The 24,236-nt window shown below is 52.7% G+C and overlaps 6 protein-coding genes across 6 annotated transcripts; 2 read left to right on the top strand and 4 right to left on the bottom strand.

Moving 5' to 3' along the window:
• Positions 1-1,548: 1,548 nt before the first annotated feature.
• On the bottom strand, positions 1,549-4,127 carry M421DRAFT_421457 (uncharacterized protein). Its single transcript, XM_033592834.1, has 2 exons — positions 3,481-4,127; positions 1,549-3,431 (listed from the first exon to the last, which is right to left on the bottom strand). The coding sequence occupies exons 1-2, from the start codon at positions 3,836-3,838 to the stop codon at positions 1,672-1,674; spliced, it is 2,118 nt and encodes a 705-aa protein (XP_033447866.1). The 5' UTR covers positions 3,839-4,127; the 3' UTR covers positions 1,549-1,671.
• Positions 4,128-5,751: 1,624 nt separating this feature from the next.
• Positions 5,752-7,841, top strand: M421DRAFT_421458 (HAD-superfamily hydrolase). The gene has a single exon (XM_033592835.1). It carries the CDS (start codon positions 6,239-6,241, stop codon positions 7,541-7,543), a length of 1,305 nt encoding a protein of 434 aa, XP_033447867.1. The 5' UTR covers positions 5,752-6,238; the 3' UTR covers positions 7,544-7,841.
• A 7,038-nt stretch (positions 7,842-14,879) lies between these two features.
• On the top strand, positions 14,880-16,122 carry M421DRAFT_171509 (uncharacterized protein). The gene is made up of 3 exons (XM_033587779.1): positions 14,880-15,372; positions 15,427-15,914; positions 15,978-16,122. The coding sequence occupies exons 1-3, from the start codon at positions 15,065-15,067 to the stop codon at positions 16,022-16,024; spliced, it is 843 nt and encodes a 280-aa protein (XP_033447868.1). The 5' UTR covers positions 14,880-15,064; the 3' UTR covers positions 16,025-16,122.
• A 3,944-nt stretch (positions 16,123-20,066) lies between these two features.
• On the bottom strand, positions 20,067-20,426 carry M421DRAFT_421463 (uncharacterized protein). Its single transcript, XM_033592836.1, has one exon. The coding sequence runs from the start codon at positions 20,369-20,371 to the stop codon at positions 20,093-20,095; it is 279 nt and encodes a 92-aa protein (XP_033447869.1). The 5' UTR covers positions 20,372-20,426; the 3' UTR covers positions 20,067-20,092.
• A 777-nt stretch (positions 20,427-21,203) lies between these two features.
• M421DRAFT_421464 (uncharacterized protein) lies at positions 21,204-21,838 on the bottom strand. Its single transcript, XM_033592837.1, has one exon. It carries the CDS (start codon positions 21,760-21,762, stop codon positions 21,304-21,306), a length of 459 nt encoding a protein of 152 aa, XP_033447870.1. The 5' UTR covers positions 21,763-21,838; the 3' UTR covers positions 21,204-21,303.
• Positions 21,839-22,572: 734 nt separating this feature from the next.
• Positions 22,573-23,130, bottom strand: M421DRAFT_5899 (uncharacterized protein; the record flags this gene model as incomplete). The annotated part of the gene is made up of 1 exon (XM_033595648.1): positions 22,573-23,130. One exon carries the CDS (start codon positions 23,128-23,130, stop codon positions 22,573-22,575), a length of 558 nt encoding a protein of 185 aa, XP_033447871.1.
• Between the last annotated feature and the right edge of the window lie 1,106 nt (positions 23,131-24,236).

Consider the following 24,236-nt stretch of genomic DNA (forward strand, 5'->3'; position numbering starts at 1 on the left):
CTCTTTTCATTGTCGGAACTCACGGCAGCAGAAGCAGCGCTGCTACAAGCACGACAATGGCACACCACCTGCAGTGCTGAGTTGGCACTGCTACGAGACAGAAGGCAGTTAGTCCGCGCCTTGGTCGCAGTGGTGGCCTCAGAAACCCCTCAGCATCTCTTGTCGCTCGTCATTTAACGTGGGTGCTGTTTGTGACAGAGCCGACCTTACCGGCCCCAATCTTACGCAGCAACGGGCGTGCGGCAGTGCGGTGAGCAAAGGGGCTTGCGGCCAGCTTGTCGCAGCGTTCGTCTGTCTGCTGGCTGCACCGCGGCGATCGCAACAATGTCTGCTTCCAGTGACCTGCAGCGCGCCGCGAAGTTCGCACTCAGTGACAGGCAACTGTGGCTTCTCTCCTACACGTGGCGCGGGACTGCCGTAATGTTGAAACGAAAGGACGAAGCCGGCACAGCGGTTTGACTTTACCCCTGTCAATCATCCCTGCCCACACCTGTTTGATGCATTCGACTGCGCAAAAACAGGGTACCGAGTCTCAACCACCTCATACGATACTGCCCACAACTTGCGACTCGCTCTTGTATCGTATCGTGTAAACTTCACGCCATGCTTCAATGCCCCCAAAGAGCAGGCTCGGCGACGTCGTAGAGCCGTGCAGGTAGCAGCGCAACATTAACATTTCGCTGTCGCCTCCGTATCCGCAAAAAGGCCGCGACGCACGCAATTGCAGATGCGGCGCAGAATGTAAAGAGTCGCGTGATTTCCCGCGCCGCCTTCGAGAAGGTGTCAGTAGGATTGCTCCCTCCCGCCCCTAAAGTCGTTCACGAATCAGACCACCGTCCCCGCACATCGTAATCCGGGAACAGCCATGTCCATGTGACCTGTTGGCAGTGTGATGTCTCCTCCTCTCGACGGACACCAGCAACCAATCGTCTGCTCGCTGCTGTGAGTCCTGCGACTAGAAGACAGCAAGCTCGATGAGTTGTCAAACCCGTCAAGGTGCTTGTTGGGCACGTCCTTCATCTCCCTTGTACCCACTTTGCTCCGCACATTCCGATTCAGCCTTGTGAGTCCATGGTACGCAAGGTGTGGCTTCCGTGAACTGACAGGGCAAGCCTCAAAATAGCCTCACGCACGTAGCTCTATCTGCTCCTCCATGTCGCAAGATTGGATGACACGCAGCGAAACCTTGTCCGTAAGGGTTACAGGGCTGACGATTGGACGGAACAAATACCGAGCTCTGCTGTCAGAGCAGATACCTGTCGAGTCGCCTGCCTTACATCGACGCAGGATCTCAGGTTGACGTTGAGGATGCGAATTTGTAGGAATCGCCCATAGTCGAGCGGTATTGAGAACTAAGCGCGACATCACAGCCACCCCCACGTGTTCAGGAACTTCTGAAGGAAGCTAGGCAGATCGCTTTAGGAAGTCAGCTCAGCTCAGCAGCCCCAGCTCATGCTACGAAGAGCGTGACACAGCATCTGTCAAACGAAATTTATTGATTTGCGAACCTGGATTCTAATCATTCTTGACACGGGCAGAAGATGAACGCACCTGCCCCAACGAACGGAAAAGATGCCGAAATTCGAATCAAGGGACGCGTCTCCCCCACCGACCTCCTGCCATGAAACAAACCTACATCGACTTATCGGCGTCGACAATTTCGATATCCGCTCAATCGCTGTCTGGTATGTCCCGTATAGATGAACTCCGACCTCGTTGCCAATCAGCGCCCCCACTCGCGTGCGGGCCCCTCGAACCATCGTCCCATGCACGGCTGTACTGGTCCAGATCGTTGCGGGACGTTTCTGTGTCACTGGACATAGCACTACCATGAGACAAATGGTTTTGCAATGAGGCATGGGTCGACTGCTCGCCGAAGCGGCTGTGTGCAGGTGTCTTCTCGCCCTGGTTTTCACCCGGGACATCGTCCTCGCTTGGCGACTCGACACGACTCGACACGCCATATGGAGCCACTGAGGTGATCGACCGGGACCCTGAGTGTAGTAAGTACCGTACGTCGTCGCTTATGCGCGAAGCCTGTCCTGATAACGACTTGAACGGTGTGGATGAAAATGGTATCGTGCTCACAGAGGTGACAGCGTTGGAACGCGGCAGTCTGGTCGAAGCACAAGCTTTTGTTGCGTGCGACATCGAGTCCTCACTTGTTTCATCGTGAGTGTGGATTACCCCGTTTGCAGACTGCGGGTCGCTATCGAGTACCCAGGATTGCCAGAGAGCCTCATCATTGTCGACCTCCTTCACAGCATCGGTCCGCGGAAAGATTCGTGCGTATGGAACACGTCCACTTCGCCGATTTACAGCAGGGAAAGAGGCGGAGAATTTCGACAAGTTGACGTGCGTAAGATGACTCTGGGCAGTATGCTGTGGCCAGCTTGTGCGATCAGCTCGTGTATTTCGTGCAGGAACGTGAGGCTGCGGGACGCTCGTTCCGGTCCCATCTTCCACATGGACGTGGCCAGAGCTCGATGTACCTATGTCCAAGTACAGCTTCCATGGCTCATCATCGTCGATCGAATGTGGATTTGGATACCTTCTGACATCGAGCTGACGAGGCTCACCGATGTAGCAGGGTGCATGGCCTGTCTCGATTTCTTCGGCAGCAAGGTCTGCATGAACACGCTGCAGCTCGCCAGTTTGGTAAGTGACAGACGCTATAGGACTGGCTACTGAAGGATGTTCATCGCCGAAGACTAGCTTCAGAGGACGCTCGGCACCTCCTACATGGTGCGTGAGTCGGTAGCTTGGGCCGGTAGATTCGCTTTCGTGAGTAGACTGATTCAGTGCATTCAACTCAGCTGAAGTATGTCGAACACGCTCAGCTGCATAATTGTCCGAGCGTTCTGTAAGATAGTTGCGTGCGTAAGGGCCCGGCTCCGGCGAGTAGCTTCTGTCAGGCTGTACAGGTGGAGGGACAGTCAGTTGCAAGTTTGCGCGAGTAAGATCCCGGGGAGTTCCTGAATCTGGTACTTGCACTGCATCCTCCCACTCTTCATCAAAAAGCATGGAGTCTGAGTTGGTCTGTGATCGAGCGTATTCATTAGGCTGCGTTGATGCGGCAGTCGTCAATGCATCTGATCCAATTTGAATTCGAATCTTGTCAGCAGCGGGGAGTACAGGCAGAGCACCGCTCATAAAGGCGTCATCGTGACCTGCGAGCTCATCTTGGGTGGGCCGACGCAGGAATGTAGTCGGACTGTGGTGGCGAGTTGATGCTTTGCTATGTCCCTCGAGCTTCCTGCGCTTGCCAATACGACTCTTTTCCTTGATTGACAGGAAGTGCATATCAACAGGTCGTGAGGGGGCAACGCCAATCCAGTCTTGTTGCCTCAACAGTCGTTTCTTATTAGCCTCGAGGAATTGGGTCTCCGTTTCAGTATTTGCGTCCTGCCTCTTCCTCTCCTGCTGCCATTCTGTAGCATATCAGTAACATATATTGTGGGTACTTGCGAGATCACAGACCATTTTCAGATCTGCTGTTTCGCCTACTCGGCAAGGCACGCAGACTTCTCCCCTGGAGGTTGCTATAGCCGGATGTACGTCGAGACTGTTGTGTTGTGGGCAAACGTTGACCTTCCTCTCGGCGTTTCTCAGTCGAGTGGCCCATATGTCGCACTGAACCTGTGTCGAACGAAATAAGGCGCTGCCCAAGCTCATAGTCATCGCCATACTGCAAATAGTCTGGACGAAATGGCACTGCTGGTATACCTGGACTTTGCTGCTGCTGCGTGCGTGCACGCGCAAAGTGAGCTTTCTGTTTCTGTATCACGCCTTTGTTAGCGTGTTTGGTGCATTGGAGAGTGCCGCCGGTCCAATTCATTACGGCGACTGGCGCTGCATGACATGTCGCTGTTTCTTGGGTGGTTGTGAGTTTTGCAGAAGCCTGTTAAGGCGCGTCACTCTCGCGTGCCTTCCATTGAAGATGACCTCGCACCTGCCTCATCCCAAGCTCACACCAACAACTCAGTCGACTACCACCACCGTCGCTACCGTCAGCCGCAGACTACAGCAGCAGCAGAGGTGAGCAGCAACGTTCAAGGATCGGCTAAATTGTCGATTCTGTAACACTCGGTGAGTCGGCCTGACTGCGGTACCTATGACGCACCCACAGTGGCACCCTTTCCCCGCAAAAGCAGTGGAGTTTCATGGAGAACGGTCCCTCTGTGCTGCCAACCCCATGGAGAGTCGCTGTATGTTCGCGCTAGGCTTCGCACGCGGAGAATCCCTTCAACAGCATCTGTTGCTTTCCTGGTCCAACGTGAACATCTGTTGAAAAATTTGCGCGTTTCACCGAGACACCGACTGTACATCAATGCAGCTCAGTCTGCTGCATCTGAAGAGAACAACTGAGCATTCTCATGTCGATCATGACACTCCAGAGCCTCTTCAAGGGCGTTCGCGAAGCGCGCAACCACCGATCGACACCGGGGAAGCACTATGCTCACACGCGGGTTTTGGTTGTATTGGCACAGTAGTCTCGTGCACTGAAGCTGCCCTCGTATATTGGAGTCTTCGGCTGCTACATCCGTCTCTTTGTCGGTGTCTGGGAGGTCGCCTGTCTCCGAACAGTGGTTGTTCCACCCCTCTCGGCCTTCCACTTTCGGTATGCCGTCTATTTGGTTCGGTGATGTACCCAGTCTCCAACGTGCTTCGCCTCAAGTGCGGAGCGGAAGGAGTGAGCGGATTTCGATATCCAAACATCGCTGCATGCCTTGGGCAAGACCCACAGGTCATCTATTGTTGTCTTCTGCCCCCTTCACCGGATCGCATTCTGCAGTCACCGAGTTGCTGATTGAAACGATGCTTCTACTGCTATTACTCTCCAGACGATGAACTAGGCTTCACATGATCGTCTTTCGCACATATTTGCGTTGTCGCAGGACGCCAAGACATGTTGCGTCGAAAATCACTCGGCGGCCGAATTGCTGCGATTGCAGAGCGGTAATTACTTCACAGGAGTGCAATTACGTCAAGCGCTGCATCGAGAGAGCCCGGCAGGCGGCATTGTGGTGAGAGCCCCACTACGAGTGAGGTGCGGTCTGCCGTGTTATGCATGTCCTGCAGCCTGACGAGTGAACAGGATTCGACATGTGAAGATCGATAAAAGATAGGTGAGCCGAATGGTCAAGTAAGCACCAAGTAGCATTTTGTAAGACGTCGCTCGCACCGGCGAACTGCACCGAACATGAGGTGGCCATGTAATCGAACCCTTCTACGATTGTCCGTATGGGAGGGAACATCTACCGAATATTATTCTTTCAGCCGCCAGATCAGACCCTGAAGACTTGGCGACGAGAAGGTGTGCCGGCCTGTTCTAAATTCTCGCCGAAAGGATGATGACATGAAGATCCATACTACGCTCAGAAGCGCTATTCTACGATCGTGTTGTGATTGGACAAAACCTGCAGTCCCTTACATCGTCTCTCGGACACTGCTTGGCCCGTTTTGAGGCTCCTTTGGCGAGGCGCCTGAGAATGCGGTGTTGCGTCATCGTGCATACGATCCTTCGGTTTTTGCAACATCGTTCCGCACCAGCGACTGTCGAGCGCGGCCGTGTCGAAGAATGGCTCGGCATGAACCTGTCATAGGCAGGCGGGTTGCACATCCAGGCCGCTGCAGCGTCGCGCCATGTGTCTTCCAGGACGGTTTGCTGCGGTCAGTACCCACTTGTACTGCAACCGCTATCGAATAAGATTCGAAAGACACAGCACCACCGCCCAGATTGCGCCAGGAGCGCAACTTGCGACAAGGTGTCGCTGTACGAAGTCCTTGGGATCATTGTTGGGTGAAGACTATGACGCCAATGGCCCCGCCAAATCGCGGTTTAGCTGACCGTAACTGATAAGCTTTGCGTTCAGGGACCGGCAAATCGACGTCAATCGAAGCATTCTGACCGCTACAGTTGCAAGTGATAGTAACCATGAGTAATGAAAAGGTTGTAGCTGCGGCATTTGGATTCTGTATAAACTCTCGAGCATCCTGTCACCCGTGTCCACCAAAGGTACCCACATTTCCACCTCCAGTTACCCACCTCCACAAAGTATCCACTCTTCATCTCCGCTCCATCAAAGAGTTGCCCAGGTCTTTCCTATAAGAAGAGTACAACTTCCCACGAATACAAAACGATATTCTCTCACGTATCCACTACATCATCAGAACGGAAGAGCAACATCTTACGACTATCCTCACTCCCAAAGGATTCTACCACAACACTTCCACCATGTCGGCGCCTTCCCTTGCGGTGCCCCAGGCGGGTCGCTTTGCGCGACGCCTCTCGTCCATTGAGGCTACACGTGAGAGTGTGCAAATGGGCCCTACAGTCGTTGTCCCCCCAAAGCATTTGATGGCCCCATCTGGCGCATCAGAGGTCGCTACAGGATTCGAATCAGCAAGACAACGCCTGGACTCTCAGGTCTCCACAGGGTCGGGTGCATCATCTCCTACTGGTACACCCACAGAGACCACCGTCACCGACAAATATGCATATGCTTTCGATATTGACGGTGTTCTCATTCGTGGTGGCCGCCCTATTCCGGAGGCTATTGAAGCCATGAAGATGCTCAACGGCGAGAACGAGTATGGCATCAAGGTCCCATACATCTTCGTCACAAACGGTGGCGGTAAGACCGAAGCTGAGCGTTGTATCCAGCTGAGTCAGCAGCTCGAGATGGAGGTGTCGCCCGGACAATTCATCTGTGGTCACACACCCATGGGCGAGATGGCTGAGAAGTATGGCACCGTTCTCGTCGTCGGTGGTGAAGGCGAGAAGTGCCGCATCGTCGCTGAAGGCTACGGCTTCAAGGACGTCGTCACACCAGGAGACATCATCAAGGATAACCAGGACACAACACCTTTCCGCACACTGACCGATGAGGAGTACAAGAACTCGCGAGCCCGCAACTTTGCTGAGATTGAGATTGAGGCTATCTTCGTTTTCGCTGACTCTCGCGACTGGGCTTCTGACCAGCAGATCATTCTTGACCTACTCATGTCCAAGAATGGTCGTCTCGGTACAAGATCTGAGACCTTCGATGAGGGTCCACCGGTCTTCTTCTCCCACAACGATGTCGTCTGGAGCGCGTCCCACGATCTCACCCGTATCGGCATGGGTGCTCTCCGCGTCTCTCTCGAGGCCATGTACAAGGCTGTTACTGGCAAGGAACTCCAAACCACTGCCTTCGGCAAGCCTCAGATCGGTACTTTCGAGTTCGCTACCCGTCTTCTTAAGAGGTGGCGTAAGGACACCCACGGTATCAACGAGGCTCCCGAGACTGTTTACTTCGTTGGTGACACGCCCGAGTCTGACATCAGAGGCACCAACGAGTTTGACAAGCACACCAACGATGCCAACTGGTACTCCATTCTCGTCAAGACCGGTGTGTACCAGGCTGGTACCAAGCCTAACTTCACTCCCAAGGCCACTGTCGACAACGTCCTCGAGGCAGTCCGGCACGGCATGGAGCGCGAGTACAAGAAGCAGCTCAAGGAAAGCATGCTTGCGACTGGTGTGATAGAAGAGGCCTGAGTCCCTCGTAGGCTTCTTTGCTCATGTTCTTCGACTTCTCTTGTTTTCTTTGCGGCATAGCACTTGGCGTTTGGGATTTATCTTCCTCATCTTCCACATACACCGGCCGACAGCATTTCATAACATGATCCATAAACCGTAGCATCATGATACCAGACGAGCAAAGAATGCAGTCACAAATAGATACTGCAATGCATCACGAGTAAACTCAATGATCGCTACTATCTTTTGCCTACTATGACTGATCTGCTCTTACTCACACATGCAGATAAGTAGACTAGTACCACAGCAGAACACTTCTATCATTGGACAAGACTTGTACCTTTCCTTCGTGCAGCTGTTCCGGCTGTTCCGTCTCCTGAAGATCCTGGTGTTTCATCTACAGCCTTGGTACCGATTCTCTTCTGTCACCCGTTAGTTTCACCATCTCCAACGTCGGACCCTGAACTCTACACGGCGAAACCTCGAAACACGTTTGTCCTTTCCAGAATCTTCCAACGTCAGGGATCCTGCGACACGATCCCAACGTTCGCTGATCCGGGGTAACCTGCACACTAATCAGCTCATAGACATGGGTCCTGTGGCATGGGTTATCATCGTACGGCTCACGCTTGAACTCAACACGGCGGCCAAGCCCATTATCAATTTTCGGAGATTTTTCGACCCCTGACCCAGTGTTCCTCAAAATTCCCCTGCCAGGGTCACGGACTTGTGGCATGGCGATTTTGAGGCCTGCCATGAAGACAAGCGATCCACTCGCCTTCGTCTCCATAGCGCGCGTTTCGAGTAGGGCTTGTCAGTGTGGTGCGGTGCAGGACGTTTGACCCATACGCGGTCGATGAGTGGGACGGCGTTTATGTACGTGCGTGTCTTATCAGATAACATACCAGGGTGACGAGGCATGGGACGGTGTTGAGAATATCCGACTGGGATAGCACCAACAGATAGTGGCACGCACGGCTGCGATGAGGTGGCGATGAGTGGAGGAGGAAGAAGAAGAAATGATATTTTAGATACTGCCGAGACGGCCAAGTACCTACTTTACTGCTAAAATGAGGAGCCAACGAGGCATGGTACATTTGTGTGCTAGTGATTCTCAGAGCTTCCTGACACTCAAGATGCTGATAGTCCGTCAGATAGCTATGCTTTGCAAGTGCTCGACACCTCACGTACAGGTGTCAAGACAGCGTGTGCAATTGACCATGAGATGTGGGTCGAGGTACCTGCTAGATGTGGAGCAAACAGTCTGAACGTGGGAACAACTGAATGCGGTCAATCCCATAACGAAGTTCAAATTCGAGTGAATACTACTAGGTCAACAGCCTTTGTAGATTGAAAAAGTTGATCGCTTCTTCGCAAAAGGTGCCCGCTATCTGGAAGATATACTGGGACAAGGTCGTAGATGTCGCCGTGACACGAGTAGGATGCCCGCAGCTGGCGTCTGTGACGTGCATGAGAGCACGATCATGTGATCAGTGATTTTAAGGAGTTTCGCCAGAGTGATCCTTCGAATTTTGAGGGTGAAGTGGACGTTCGTGATGATGGTGGAGCGTGTTCATGCTTGCGCCTTCCTCATGGAGGGGCTGTGCCAAGGCGATTGCCTCCGTCTGCCGATTGCTGCAGCTGCGAACGGGAAAGCTCGCGACTTTGACAGCAAGCTTTTGGTCGCCACCACGACAACACCGCAAGTTGCGCGCAGCCCACGGCGCACACGAGAAACATATGCTGGAGATGGTGTGAACGCCCAAGACTTCTTCACCCCACGACCCCACCGCCACCGGCATTCGTTGCCGCACCGACCTTGCGCACTCGCGATCTGAATATCGAACAAACACCGGGACGCACCTCGAGCGCACCCACACCACCACGACCGCCACCATGGAGGGCGCTTTTACCCACATGGGCAATCACCTAGTTTCCGACTCCGCCGCCACCATTAACGCTGGCGCCGGCGACGACGAGATCACCGGGCTGAGCGCTCGCCGCCGCAGGACTGACGACGAAGACGACGATCTTTTCGACGATGATGCGGAGAGCATGATGGATATGACAGTTGGAGGAGTAAATGGACAGCAGCTCGTCAAGGAAGAGGAGGAAGTCGAGCTCCCAGCTCACGCTTGCGCGTACTGCGGCATTCACAATGCAGGCAGTGTCGTCAAGTGTTTGGCATGCAACAAGTGGTTCTGCAGCGCTCGTGGCAATTCTTCGTCCTCACACATCATCAATCATCTTGTCCGCGCTCGCCACAAGGAGGTTCAGCTGCACCCAGCTTCCTCGCTCGGTGACACCACCCTTGAATGCTACAGCTGCGGTGTCAAGAACGTCTTCCTCCTTGGGTTCATCCCAGCGAAGTCAGACACTGTTGTAGTTCTTCTTTGTCGTCAGCCATGCGCTTCGATGCCCTCGCAGAAAGACATGAACTGGGATACCTCGCGCTGGCAGCCGCTGATCGAAGACCGCTCGTTCCTCCCTTGGCTTGTGCCTCCCCCAACCGATCAAGAGCAACTCCGTGCTCGTCATCTTAGTCCGCAGACGATCGCTAAGCTTGAGGAGCTGTGGAAGGACAATGCAAACGCTACAATCGCAGATCTGGAGAAGGGTGCTGGGCAAGAGGAGGTCATTGCCAAGGTGCTGCTGCGCTACGACGACGCGTTCCAGTACCAGAATGTGTTTGGGCCACTGGTCAAGATCGAAGCTGATTACGACCGCAAGCTGAAGGAATCACAGTCGCAGGATAACCTGATCGTGCGCTGGGATATGGCCTTGAACAACAAGCATACCGCCAGCTTTATTCTTCCCAAGCTCGAGTTGGGCGATGTCAAGCTTGCTGTAGGAGACGAAATGCGCCTGAGATACACTGGAGAACTGCGACCTCACTGGGAAGGCGTTGGATATGTGATCAAGATCCCGAACAACCAGTCTGACGAGGTGACTATCGAGCTTCGCACAAAGGGTGACCACAAGTCAGTTCCCACCGAGTGCACCCACAACTTCAGCGCCGACTACGTATGGAAAGCGACTTCGTTCGACCGCATGCAGCACGCTATGAAGACTTTCGCCATCGATGAGATGAGTGTATCTGGTTACATCTTCCACCGCCTTCTTGGTCATGAGGTGGCATCGGCCCCTATGAAGATTACAATCCCTCGCAAGTTCAGTGTACCTGGTCTGCCGGAGCTGAATGGCAGTCAGATCAACGCTGTGAAAAGCGTTCTGCAAAAACCTCTGAGCTTGATCCAGGGTCCTCCAGGTACCGGAAAGACTGTCACATCAGCGACCATCATCTACCACCTTTGCAAGATCAGCGGCAGCCAAGTGCTCGTCTGCGCACCATCTAACGTCGCTGTTGACCAGTTGTGCGAACGTATCCATCTTACTGGGTTGAAGACTGTTCGTGTAACTGCCAAGTCGAGGGAGGACGTCGAGTCTCCGGTTGGCTTTTTGTCTCTTCACGAGCAGGTCCGCATGAACGACACCAACGTCGAGCTCAACAAGCTCAATCAGCTCAAGAGCGACGTTGGCGAGCTGTCAAGTCAGGATGAGAAGAAGTTCAAGCAGCTCACGCGTGCAGCCGAGCGCGAGATCCTCAATGCCGCCGACGTCATTTGCTGCACCTGCGTTGGTGCTGGCGACCCACGTCTGTCCAAGATGAAGTTCCGCACTGTCCTCATCGACGAGTCTACGCAGTCAGCCGAACCTGAGTGCATGATCCCTCTCGTCCTTGGATGCAAGCAGGTCGTCCTTGTTGGTGATCACCAGCAGCTTGGCCCGGTTATCATGAACAAGAAGGCCGCTACTGCAGGGTTGAACCAATCTCTCTTCGAGCGGTTGGTCATTCTGGGCTGCTCTCCGATTCGTCTCCAAGTGCAGTACCGTATGCACCCATGTCTATCTGAATTTCCCTCGAACATGTTCTACGAAGGCTCGCTCCAGAACGGTGTTACCATGCAGGAGCGTGTTCGCCGCGACGTGGACTTCCCTTGGCCTGTAGCTGACAATCCGATGATGTTCTGGTCCAATCTTGGCGCTGAGGAGATTTCAGCCAGCGGAACCTCCTACCTCAACCGAACAGAGGCACAGAATGTCGAGAAGATTGTCACTCGCTTCTTCAAGGCAGGTGTACAGCCCAGTGATATTGGTATCATCACGCCATACGAGGGTCAGCGCAGCTACGTTGTCAGCTCCATGCAGGCAACTGGCAGCTTTAAGAAGGAGAACTACAAGGAAGTCGAGGTTGCGTCGGTCGATGCGTTCCAAGGTCGTGAAAAGGATTTCATCATTCTGTCCTGCGTCCGCTCCAACGACCACCAGGGCATTGGATTCTTGAGCGATCCTCGCCGCCTCAACGTTGCTCTCACTCGTGCCAAGTATGGTCTTGTGATTCTTGGAAATCCTAAGGTGCTCAGCAAGCATCCACTGTGGCACTACCTTCTGCTCCACTTTAAGGAGCGTAACTGCCTTGTCGAGGGACCGCTGTCCAATCTCCAGGTCTCGCTGCTGCAGTTCAGTCGCCCCAAGCAGACCTACCGCGGACCCCAACGCTACCAAATGGCTTACCAGCACGCCAATGCTATGACCTCCGGTCGTCAAGGTAGCTACAGCGGTGGCAAGCCAACTCGTCAGGAATACAACGACAATGGCTCCATCGTCGGCTACATCCCTGATGATGTCTCATCCGTTCACTCTTCCGCTCTCGGTGGTGTGCCTTCTAACTATCCTCCCATGTTCTCCAACTTCCAGGAGTCATGGCCCCTACCTGGCCGCAACGGTCAAGGCGGTAGGGGACAGCCCAGGGCACCGCAGAGCGTTGCCGGTGAATCCATTGCGGCGAGTGAGCTCACAGACACACGCAGCGATGCTCCTGGTGGTATCAGTCTCTCTGGTTTGAACTTAAACGACTACAACAAGCCTACATCGCTTAGTCAATCTGACCGTCTGAACCGCTTTGTCGAATCAACTCGCCAAGGCCCCAACATGGGCGGAGGATTTGCCGCCGGTCGTGGTCTGCGCAACGGTCTTGGATTTGACGACGATGATGCTCGCAGTGTCTCTACTGCCTTCGCTAGTCAAATCGGTGGGCCTGGCAACTATGATTGATTACATCTCTGACAGAACCTCAGGAGAGGGAACTTCTCGAGGCATACGACCTAAGTCCAAGTAAGCCTGAATACCTGGATAAGTGGCATTTCGTCAGACAAATGCCTGTCAACTGTGGATCCGCCGGCCCCTCAAGGCCAATCGAGGACTTCAGACCAAGCGTTGGATTCAGCCTGCGATGCAAAAATGATCGATAGCGCGACCGAAGGACTAGCTCTTCGGACATGTAAGTACGATTGATCTCCCAGTGCCTTGGCCCAAATCGTGGGTACACGTCATCGGCGATCACTCGACTCGGAGCGCGGCGGTCACGCTTGGGCAACTCTCTGCAGATGGAGCGCTCACGCAGCTGCTGGGAGTGTATTGCTGCAACACACTTCCCTTACGCTCAAGACCCGAGCTAGGGTCCGTTCCCACGAACACGTTTTGACGCGAACAAGAAAATCAGAAAACTCATACTCAGATGCTAGCTAGTCTCACCAATACAGTCATTTGCACACCGCAACCACCTCGATCACCTGAACTACGCCACATACTTTCATTGAGCGTGACCCGCTTCTGCGTCTGTAGTCGTAAGTGTCATCGCTCGTTTGCCTGAATGGATGTAATCATACCTGCTAGCTTGAGTTTGGGATATTAATGTCATGATCTCAAAAAGCTTTCACATACGACCATAGGACGTTGAAAGCAAGGCTTCCCGTTCGCTCAGCCCTATTTAAGCAACGTACCGGCGGATTAGTAGTTAGGTGGGTGACCACTAGCGAATACCCGCTGTTGTATGTATTAGTATTTTTGCCTCAGTGCACGGCATCACTGTCAAGCTTGGTGCACTTCGTGTTCCCCAGCTTCAAACCCTACGTTTCCGCGGCTTTCAGGCTTCCGCGTTGTCAAGCGTCCACCTATGTATCAACTTCCGCCTTCCGCGCCGCGCCGCGCCGTTACTGCCCTGATTTTAGCTTCACTACGAAACTCACCTGTTCTAGATCATAGATCGTCCACAAAAGCTGCAGCTTTTTCTGCGACTCCTGCACCTGTACGAGCGTCTTGCAGGGCACAGCTAATAACTAAGAGCTTCTGCCAGTAGGAGAGCTCATCGGGCGAGATAGAGAGGGGCATTGCCAGAAGCAAAGAGTGTAGAGGCAGCGGATAGTGTGCAAAGAGGTTTAGTGTGAGAGTCAGAGGTATCCGCACACATCCGGGAACTATTAAGAGGTCGTCAAATCCGTGGACAGATTGAGGGATCGCTCTACATGGGATAGCCGCATCGGCTCTCGTACAATCCGGTCCCGCTGTACAGCTGCTAGAGCTATGGGCCAACCATTCAGCTTCGGGGGCAGCTCCTAGTTGCTACAAAGATGTCGGGCCTAGAGGTGTACCAGCCGACGTGGTCACCCCCTGTAGGACCTTGATAAGCTGATCAGAAGTCTCGCTTTTGTCGTTCCCGCACCACCCAACAAGGTCTGTGTACTACCGGCAGAAAATGAGGCCGGTTGCCTGCAGCACGACAAAGTTGTTACAGCTCCCACAGCTGCTCACAAGTACACCAACCTACAATTGCCAGCCGAGATAGGAGCAACCAAGTGATAAGCCGACTAGAATACATGTTCATTGACCAACCTGCGTCAGCACCTTTCGTTTTGCTAGGATTGTCGCTTGCTCGTGTGGAACGACATCGCATCCATGAATATGCCTTTCTCTGTCGCCCGACAAATAAACCTATTGATCCGTGGCGTTCGGAACGGTTCGGCCTCGACTATTCCACGCAATCAGAAGGATGCAATGACACTGTCCTGATACATCGCCTCCTAGAAATTTATGGACAGGAAGTCCTGCAATCGAGGCTTCCTCTGAACATCAAAGCGTGCATGTGCTCGCAGATCTTGGATTCACCCATCAGCAAACGTCCGCTAGATGATCAACTAAGAAAGCTTGTTGGGCAGGCTGCGGGGTCTGCCGATCGCAAGTCTAATGTGAACCATCTTGACCGACTTTTGTTGAAGACCGGTGCGATACCTCTCCTCAGATGGCGCAGACGGAAAAACAGCATCAACTAGGTATCTCTAATCGACCAGAATCAACAGCGAATGAACAATTCAGCGGAACGGGACGCTGGCGCTGGGATTGGTCGAGCTTGATTTAAGCGTACCGGCCAAACAGTTGAAGCTGACACGGCACAGATAAGGAAAGTTTGTCGACAAATTGCATGCTACGCAAACGCTATTTACAACGCTAAGTAGCGGACAGGCGGGCTTCGAGATTCCCCTCGTCTTCATACATGCTGTTTTCCCGCTCGGGGTACGAGTTTATAGTGCCTCGAGATGTCGATTGTCTTCTCCGCATATCAAACCACTTCTCCTTCTTTACTAATATCAGCCGTGAGGCTGTATATTGTGTGTTTGTTACACACGAACAATTACAGTTCATATGGCACCAGTTAAGGACAAGAGATTTCTGCCTGAGATCTGGTCCTTATACTCCATTGGCGTTTTGTGGGTGGTGTTGCGATTTGCAGTGCGGCTACGAACGGTCGGTCTACGTGGACTGCAGGTCGACGATGGATTTGCTTTCTTTTCCGTCCTGTGCTGGACCATCATCGTCGTCGGTATACATGTCACGTATTTCACGGCTACGAATATCGACTATTCAGCAATGGAAGTGTGGGACCTTACGGAACATCAGGTCGAGATGGCATCGTTTGGTTCCAAGCTCTATATAATTACTTTGTACGCATAGTAAGTCTGAACGTCACAGGAAAGCCTCAAGGTCCAGCGCTTAACTACGGCCAGTATCGCCATGATATTCAGCCTCAAAGCAGTCGTCATCATCCTTTATGAGCGTCTAGCCTTCGGAGCATGGCAGAAAAAATTACTGAAATTCACAATCGCGATATGCATTGTTGGGTTTGTGTCGACGACCTTGATGCTGAGTCTGATGTGTCTACCGTTCGAAGAGAGGTTCCGAGTCCGACCGCTCCCCGCCAACGTCTGTACAGCATCGTCGACTTTCTTCATCGCGCTCAGCTGCTTCAACGCCTTTACGGACGCCCTTCTTCTCACCGTACCACTTCCGATGCTCTGGACCCTACGAATACCACTGGGTCGACGTATAGGAGTGTTTCTGCTGCTGTCATCAGGCATCTTCGTCATGTCTGCTTGCATCATTCGCGTCTCTCTGACTGTTGTGCCGAACATCACCGTTCGCATCATTGCCCGCTGGGGGGCTCGGGAACTGGCCATCGCTCTTGTTGCCGTCAATAGTGCAAGTCTTCGACCGAGTAAGTAACAAGAATGCACCTCGACTTTTCGGCGCCTAATGAAAGTACTTAGTGTTTCGGGAGACCTTCTGGTCATCAGAAAGAGCCCTCGCCGAGCGACGGAAATCTAGTCCTCGCAATCTTTACGTTTTCGGATCCTTACACCGTGTCCACAAAAGGTTCAACAGCCGTCTCCCTCTCCATTCGACAACAGCTGGCGACTCCACCATCCAAAACTTTGCCGCAGAAGAATGCTCGAGAACGCAGACGACTTTTCAAGATCCTGACTATCGTGTCGTCAGTCAGCCAACGAGGGCGTTGCAGTCAATGAAAGAGAGAGGTGTCGGTTTCAGAAGGAGCGTCATTGAGACGCTCGTACACGGGCAATCACGAGCGGGGAAGGAAAGTGATCTGGAGAAGAACGAAACCATGCACACCATGCGTTCTGTTACAAGTACACGGAGTACATCGCCCATTTCAAGGCTCAACACGATGCAAGATCGGGAAAGAGGTCCCTCAGATTCTGAAAAGAGTACAACAAATGCCAACCTCAAGGGCTGAAGCTGGCTTTGTTATTTCTTACCTCATATTCATCTTCGCTCCGAATCTATTGGTTTTCACAATGCAGCGATCCTCTTGACTTTGAGATAATAATTATATGGCTTACATGCCATCAACTGGCATGGATATGTATCGTCAGAAGCCACGTCCTGTCCTCCATCCGCAACTAGATTATTGAAAACGTGTTCAACAGAAACATGCAGCCACTCCTGAGCTCACGTTCTGTCTGTAACGTGTGGGTACATACTATTTCCGTTCCCAAACCCCCGGGTGTCAGCATATTGACAATGCGTCCTGAGCATGTGGGGTTTTTTTTTCACCTCTATCAGCAGTGCCGGGTCGGTGGTGGTGAGAGACTGCTGTCACAAATATTCTCTTGTACATTAAATTCAGAAGATGCCGTCACTTGATGTTCTATAAGGACGAGTCTGGTGATAGGATTGTAGCGCAGCGAGCTGACTCAATCAATCAACCAATCGTCTAACCAAGGTCCAGGAAGCAAGCGGAAGGACAATCGAGATCCATGACGATGATCCGGAAAACATCAAATTCCTTTTCAAGTAATCTACAACCATCGCTACGACGTTGGCAGTCTAGAGAAGTCAGCTGAATGCATGATAACACCCACCTCGATTCAGTGATCGGCTAAACATCATAGCTGATGAGCTCGGTATCGGCAACAGCCCAGCGATCGATGATGTATAACACGTCTCTGATTAGAAGTCAAAGAGAGACCCGTTGTCATCACAGCATTTGCTCGGGACCATCATTGACTATTACTGCTCAGTAACACCTCGGACCGAGACGAAGATGGGCAAGATGATGGCATTCATTATACTGCTCGATGAGCAGGCCTCTGCTGACACTGGGTATCACCGGACTCTCATTACAGATAACACTACCTGTGGAGCTGATGTGGCGTTGGCACTGGCACAAGACTCTATCACCTCGAGATATCCTCGATGAAAGAATGCTCTGCTTCTTCGCTCTGACCTTCGCTATAGTCTTCGTTCTTGTCTTCGCTCTGATATTCGTCTTGATCTTCAGATAGACATAACATCGTTTGCCCGGGCTGTAAGGGAGACTTTGGTATTCGTGCGGAACGAAAGCACGAATAGGGAAGAACAATGTGCACGACGGCAGAGATACAAAAGCTGTTATTGAGTTTAAGCGAAAAGAAGCAAAAAAGTCGGGGTCCGCTTGGTCCTTTGTGTGGTTCCAGCTCGTTCTTCCGTATTCCATTCTTGATTCCTTCCTTCACCTCAGGCACGTTCGGACGTCAGTTGCCAAGCACGAGCTAGTGCTCTGCGTTCGCTCTTCCGGTAGATCTTTTCTCGTCGTAGAATTCTCTAAACAGTGTTCATTCACCAGATTCAAGACATGAGCGCGCCCATCATCCGAGCAACAGCCAAGTAAGCTTCTCGCTGCAGCGATCCGCGCATAATGATCAGAAGGAGCACTGACAACGTTCAGGCTGTTTTAAAACCCACCCTCCCTGATGTTACCATCAAGCAGATTATCAACGCCAAGGTGCGCGAGTACCACGCCCACAAGGCCTTTCTCAGCGCCGACTCGACGTTCTTTCTTAAAGCTTTCACCGGCAACTTCAAGGTTTTTACACACCTCTGCGCTAATGATGGTTAGCCTCTTGTCAATAGTCGCGCAGGAGGCCTCCGAGTCCGTGATGGAGGTGCACGATGATCATTGATGATCGAAATCACTTGGAGTTCGTCCTCAAGTCTTTACCTACTACTACGATAAGGCTACTCTCGACAAGCTCGCTGCCGGAGAAGATAAAAAATGGGGACACTTTTCTATTGGCGTCCATACTGTCTCCGAAAAATACAATGTGCGCTGCGTCTATGAAATATCAGGTCATTGCAGATCGTCTAAGCGCTCGTTTATCAATTGGGAGTCATGAGCTAATCAAATCCGCCATTGATACTCGCTATAAGACCATGACAAGCGTTGATGGACCCATTGGAAAGCTGCTTGCGTCAGTCGTCAGAGACTGTCGCGTGTTTAACGAGACGAGTGACTATCGAGAATTGTTCTCAAATAACGCTGCCTTTGGAACAGACGTGACGTTGGCATTGGCCCGATATATCGTTCATGTTCGACATTATTCCTGCGCCTGTCACTTTATTATCCACCTGGACCTGCATGCTAAGGGCCACTCAGTATATTGCGCCTTTTGCCAACATCAAATGCATGTGCCAACGCAGGCTTAGATAAACCACCAGACGACTGAGCGTCGGTGTGGATCTCTTAATTCAGCTGTCTGACAGTCGAGTTGTGATGATCTGGACAATGGAAGCTCAATAAAGGCAGGGTATCGTACACTGGGTGGGTTCCGTACAAAGGTATGAACATCCTACTATTAGCGATTTGAGGTAAATGTCAGCATCTTCATTCAAATGATTTGACAAGTCTATTGACCATGCTCGGTGATGTGTGCTCCACGGACTGACTATGATGGAAGTACATCGCGAAAAGTAGCGTAACCCACCTGCTCTACCATGATTTCGTCAGTCCGGGGCTCCTCACGGACACCTTATTGCTCTTCGAATCAGCGCAAAGACAGACCTGTATGATCTAGCTTGATATTGCTTGATGTATCACTCATGCCTTCCGACAGTACTGAAGATCTTGTTCAGTCGGTCCTTTGCATATGCATCTCCGTCATAGGTATCATGGCCTTTGCCGCCCTATGCGCTGCATCACCCGTACCTGCATGTCTCTCACCGTTCAACGCACAACACTTCTGACGTGCATGATAACGTGGTCAGATAAAAGATCACAAGGCCTCTTCCTGCACGATAGTAGGGCGCACGATGTCGAAGAAGCTGAGGCGAACTGCCATAGTGTCTCATGGAACTGTCCTTCATCTCCACAGAAGGGCGTTCGGTGTACTGCTGTAAACATGGGGATTATCCGTGTTCAACAAGGGCGGGTAAGGTATTGATGCCCAACTAAAGGAGCTAATGAGTAATTGACTAATTGACATGTGAGATTCTTTCCAATGGTAGAGCTGCGCATGCTGCGGGACTGCACAATGTCATGTCGCTCATCTGTGTTTCTCATCAGTGGAGGACAGACTGCCTGGACGATATGCACAACTCGTGGCACCCCCCCCCCCCCTGTCACTGCCTTAGAACTAGCAAAGATGCAGGCTGCTGATGACAAACGCCCACACATAAAGGCTTACAGCCATCCTTCACCTAGTGGAACGCTATTTGAGACAACGAGTGCTTGATTGTCGCCACGAAGATCGGCCTAACGTGCAGCGATGGTGCTCTCTCGAAGGCCGGGCTGGAACATGGGAAAGGACAAGATGCGCGTTGAATGCTCAAACCCCTGCTGTATTAGATCCGGAGATCGCGCATACGCTTCTGGACCTTTTCCTCGCGTTTTGAAGATGTGAAGTGATATCCCCAGTGGGGCATGCAGCACCACAGATGCCGACCGGCATTTCGAGGTCGAGGAGAATAGACTTGCCCACAAGCAGTTAATGCTAGAGTCACACGCTAGAAGACGGCATCTGACGCCACCGACGTAATAGCCGAACGACATCGAATTTCAGGTTCGCTTGCAAATCTGCTGTTTCGACCAGCCGTTTTGCGCGTAAAGTCGGTGAACTATAAGTCGGTGGGGCGCCGCACAGAGCGATGGAATTGCCCATAAAGAGAAGTCGCGCGAGGGTGCGAGGAGGTATGAGACAGGAGAAGGCCGGTGATCGTAAGGTCCAGCACGGTAGCAGCCTCCTTCCTCGAGACGTCTGTAAGAGAACCATGACATCGTCGCAAAAAGTGAGCACTCGCATATGTGATGGTGCTGATGCTGCTCCATCGCATGGTAGCCCCGGAGAAGGTCGACGCGACTTGCGCAGGCGGCGCAGCCAGCCAGGCAGCGGCCATTGCACCACACCCTGCAGGCGTCGCTTGTCCTGCCCTCACAACTCCTGTCAGTGGCTTGCGGATCGTGATCGTTTGGTAAGTGCAGCCGATGTCACGCTTTGCACGGATCTTATCTTTTGCTGGGACGATGACGCTGTTTATCTTAGTCAACGAAAGTTGCTGTATGTATCCCTCGTTTGCTATTTCAGGAATGATTCGAAGGACATCAAGAAGCCAACGAATGATCAGGAGGGCACCCGACAAATTTTGTGAAGATGGCAGGCATTGAATCTTGATTGAAGCCCGATAATGCTGTTATCAGACTTAGGTGCTGCCAAAGATGAGCGGTGACTGGGTGCACCGTCTGCTGCTAAAGCGCGTACTCGTACAGCGAACAAGATGTGGAGCTGCTAGAAACAACACGGGCTCGGACTCGGCGAGTTACAACCGGTTAGTTTCGACGCTTTTCCTGACGTTATCGTTGCAACTCGATGCTTCAAACCATCACTGGAATCGTCAAAGATCTCAGCAACGACAGTCGTCGAAGTTGCCTTTGCGCAAGAAGCCACTGCTCCTGTCAAACGTTCCTCCTGGAGATCCGGGGGCGGTTATCCGTTCACCCTGCATAATAGGAGTATCGAACCCACTGACAGGAACGCGCTGATTTGCGACAGCAGACTTTTGATAACATCATCGACGTAATTCCTGCCTTGTCGGGAATGTAATGCAATTGCGCTCGTTGAAGTCCCGCATGTAGGGCAAGCACGACCGGAAGTCGGACGCTCCTTTGTCATTTGTGTTCAGGCAAACCTGTCTGTGCGCATGGCCATGGCAAGAATAGAACTCCTTCGTATCTCAGTGTTGCTTTTGCGCATTTGTGTTCACGCGTGTATTCAAGCCGTTACAACGTGGGTGCTATGCCTCCTGCTTGTTCTGCTCCGTGTGTGGTACAGTTAGCGCCCCGTCCGCACCGTGCACAACGACGTCGCGGGCGTACTGACTCCACTCCACATGTCCCTCCCACAACAGGTGCTCCTTGACAAACACTTCACCAACGCCAAGATTACCCTTACTTCACTAGAAGGTGGACACGTCCCAATGTAGGATTTGATATGACGATCGTCCAAGCGCCGCTTATCCTTGCTCCTGTGGTGGAGCGCCAGCGAAACTGGTTGTGGAGATCGTTGAGCATCGTCCCGCGTCGCTGCCTTGGCGGGACTGTCTCGTACGTTGATCGCCTTGAAGATCGCAGCAGTCAGTGGAGTGCGTTGCTGCAACTTACTGACAGTGACCGATTTGGAGGGCTGCAAGCAGATTCGAGAGGCGACGATAGATGAGGGGTGTGTGGATACGGCCCGAAGCCATGCCCACAATTGCTGCGTTGTTGGGTTCCAGAGAAACGTGGTTGACATTGCTGTTTGGGGCAGCGATGATCGTGTGCAAGGCTGTGCTGTTGCGGGCAAGCTGGGCGTGTTGATATGTCGATGCACCTGGTGGTGGAAGCGAGAGCTCCACGGCACAGTCGGCAGTCGCAGAGACGAGTTGGGAAGGCACAATCCGATGTCAATATTGGCATCACCAAAATTGGCATTCGGCTGCTACGGAAGGTCTCAAGGACGGCTGTGCACTATATTGCGTGGCGAGTTGTGTGTACGTCTTGTGATTGTTTGTTCATTCTTATCTATCTGGAAATGAGACTCGTCATCTGTCTCGCTCAACGCCAGTAGGCGGAGCGCTTGGTACAAAACTGTGACAGGCGAGATACAATACATGCTGACGCAAGGGAAATGGGGTACTCGGCATCTTTAAGCGATCGACCAGGCCACACACGCCAGCGCTTGGGTGTGGGCGATGTGAAAAGCAGACATGGGAAAACACGCTCCATGTGGTGACCATAGTAACTAGACCGACATCCTCCTAGCAAGGCCATGACAGGGAAAGTTTTGTTGTCCGCTGTGTACGAGATTGTTGTTGCAAATCGTCCGGCTAGTGGGAGAAAAGTGGAAACTCTAGAGTGATGATGCTGCAGCCACTTTTTTGTCGTGCTAGATGTTCAGTGTGGTGATATAGAACGCCGATTATGCTCCGACTCCAGATGGTAATGAACTCCAAAAGATCATGCTGAGGAAAGGCCGTGAAGATGGTCACCGTTGTGACCGTTGCTGTGCTTGAGCTCGGGTCTTTTTGCCCACACGACCACGCTGCTCTGTGGGTTCGGCGAGTCACCTACCGCCGACTGAGGTCGTAAATCCAGGAGAGAGGTCACCGCGGCGGCTGGCTTCCTCGCGGATCAGCCTCTCAACATGCGAGGCGGCTTCCTGGGGATTGACTCCAGCAGTGAGGTAGCTGTCAGTGCCTTCGAGCTCGAAGGGAGTGACTGCTCCAGGGCTGGCCAAGGGATCCAGACGGGGGCTTATAGGTTTTGCGGAAAGCGAGCCACGGACCTGGGTAGCGGTCTTTGCCTGGAGCTGCTGCTGGTAGAGATACATTTGCTTCTGGGCTTCGTACTTGCTGACAGTATTACTTGACCGAGGAGACAGAGGAGGATTGGGGCTGTTTGGTCCGGTAATGGGTGTGCCAGAAGCGCTTGAGCTAGGAGTTCCGAAGTTGGCGGGGTGGAAGCGTGGCAAAGAAGGCAGGCGCAGGTGCATGGCGGGGCCGCTGGTCGATGACTGGCGCGAGTTGACTTGAGGACGTCGACGGCCGGAAGGGACAGCCAAAGGCTCAGTCCGTGGCGAGAGAGGTGAGCTCACAGTGGGAATGTTGCGTGCGGGCGACATAGTCGTAGAATTGGGGTTGTGAGAGTTTGTCAGGTGTGAGAGAGTCGAACGAGCCGAAGGCAGAGGCGATGTCGGTCTCATATGACGTGATGGTACGTGGACCTCTCGAAAATTGCAACGAGTAAACGCTGTGCAAACAACGATATTTGTCTTTGTCACCTTGATGGTGAAGAGGAAGTGAGAATGCAAGAGGTTATCCGAAAGAACCGAGCACAGGTGCACAGCCAGGCGGGCTCTAATATATCTAGCACCGGGAAGGCCCTGGAATGCTTGGTGTCAAGACAGGGCTTGGGACGCACCCAAATCTAATTGGAAGCCCCGATGTTGATCTGGGACTGGTGGTGCGCCGTCGTGCTACGTCGGTCCCTGAAAGGATGGAGGCTGCACGGTGGTGGACCCTTGGTTTCGTTGCGCTGGGATTGGAGGCACCAGCGCCGTGTCAGTGGGCAAATGGTTATCAAAGCAGTGCTGCAACGGGTAGCGGTGGACCGGCGTTGATGGCGCAGCGCACTGGTAATCCACAGTTGCAAAGCAAATAGGCTGGAGTGCAGCGACAGAGAGGTGCGCGCTGGAATTGGGCGTTTCGAGTGTGTTGCCGCGTTGGGAGTCCAGGAGATATGATTGCACACGAACCACGCGGAAGCAGAGAGATTTTACGTTTATGCCTCTAGGTCGAGCAAATGCGAGCGCCGGCGTAATCACAGAATTGAATTGGCCTTGGTTCGCGCAGCGGGGCCTTGAACCGCTAGTGGTACAAAAGGGTTGTCTAACTCGTAATGCTCCATTGTGCAGCAGGGAGCATGACGCAGGTCGCGAACGCGGTAAAGCCGGCACCCAGCTCACGTGTGACGTGCTGCTCGGGCGCTAATCTTTGGGACCTCCGCATTCGAAATCACGAACCCCATGCCTACCACCGGCCGAGCTTTAGGGAGCTGATTGGGGCACTTCTTTAGTGCTTTGTTCTGAACAGCAGTTCGGCGCTCACTGCTCGCCATGATCGTGACGGAAAGGGACGTCAACGGCTGTCAATGACTGAACCATTCCTGAACCACGCAAAGTCGTGTCGTCGACTAATTACCCCATTGCTGGTACCTGTGTCTGGGGTA

This window comes from Didymella exigua (genome assembly GCF_010094145.1).
Source record: "Didymella exigua CBS 183.55 unplaced genomic scaffold M421scaffold_16, whole genome shotgun sequence".
Lineage (NCBI taxonomy): Eukaryota > Fungi > Ascomycota > Dothideomycetes > Pleosporales > Didymellaceae > Didymella > Didymella exigua.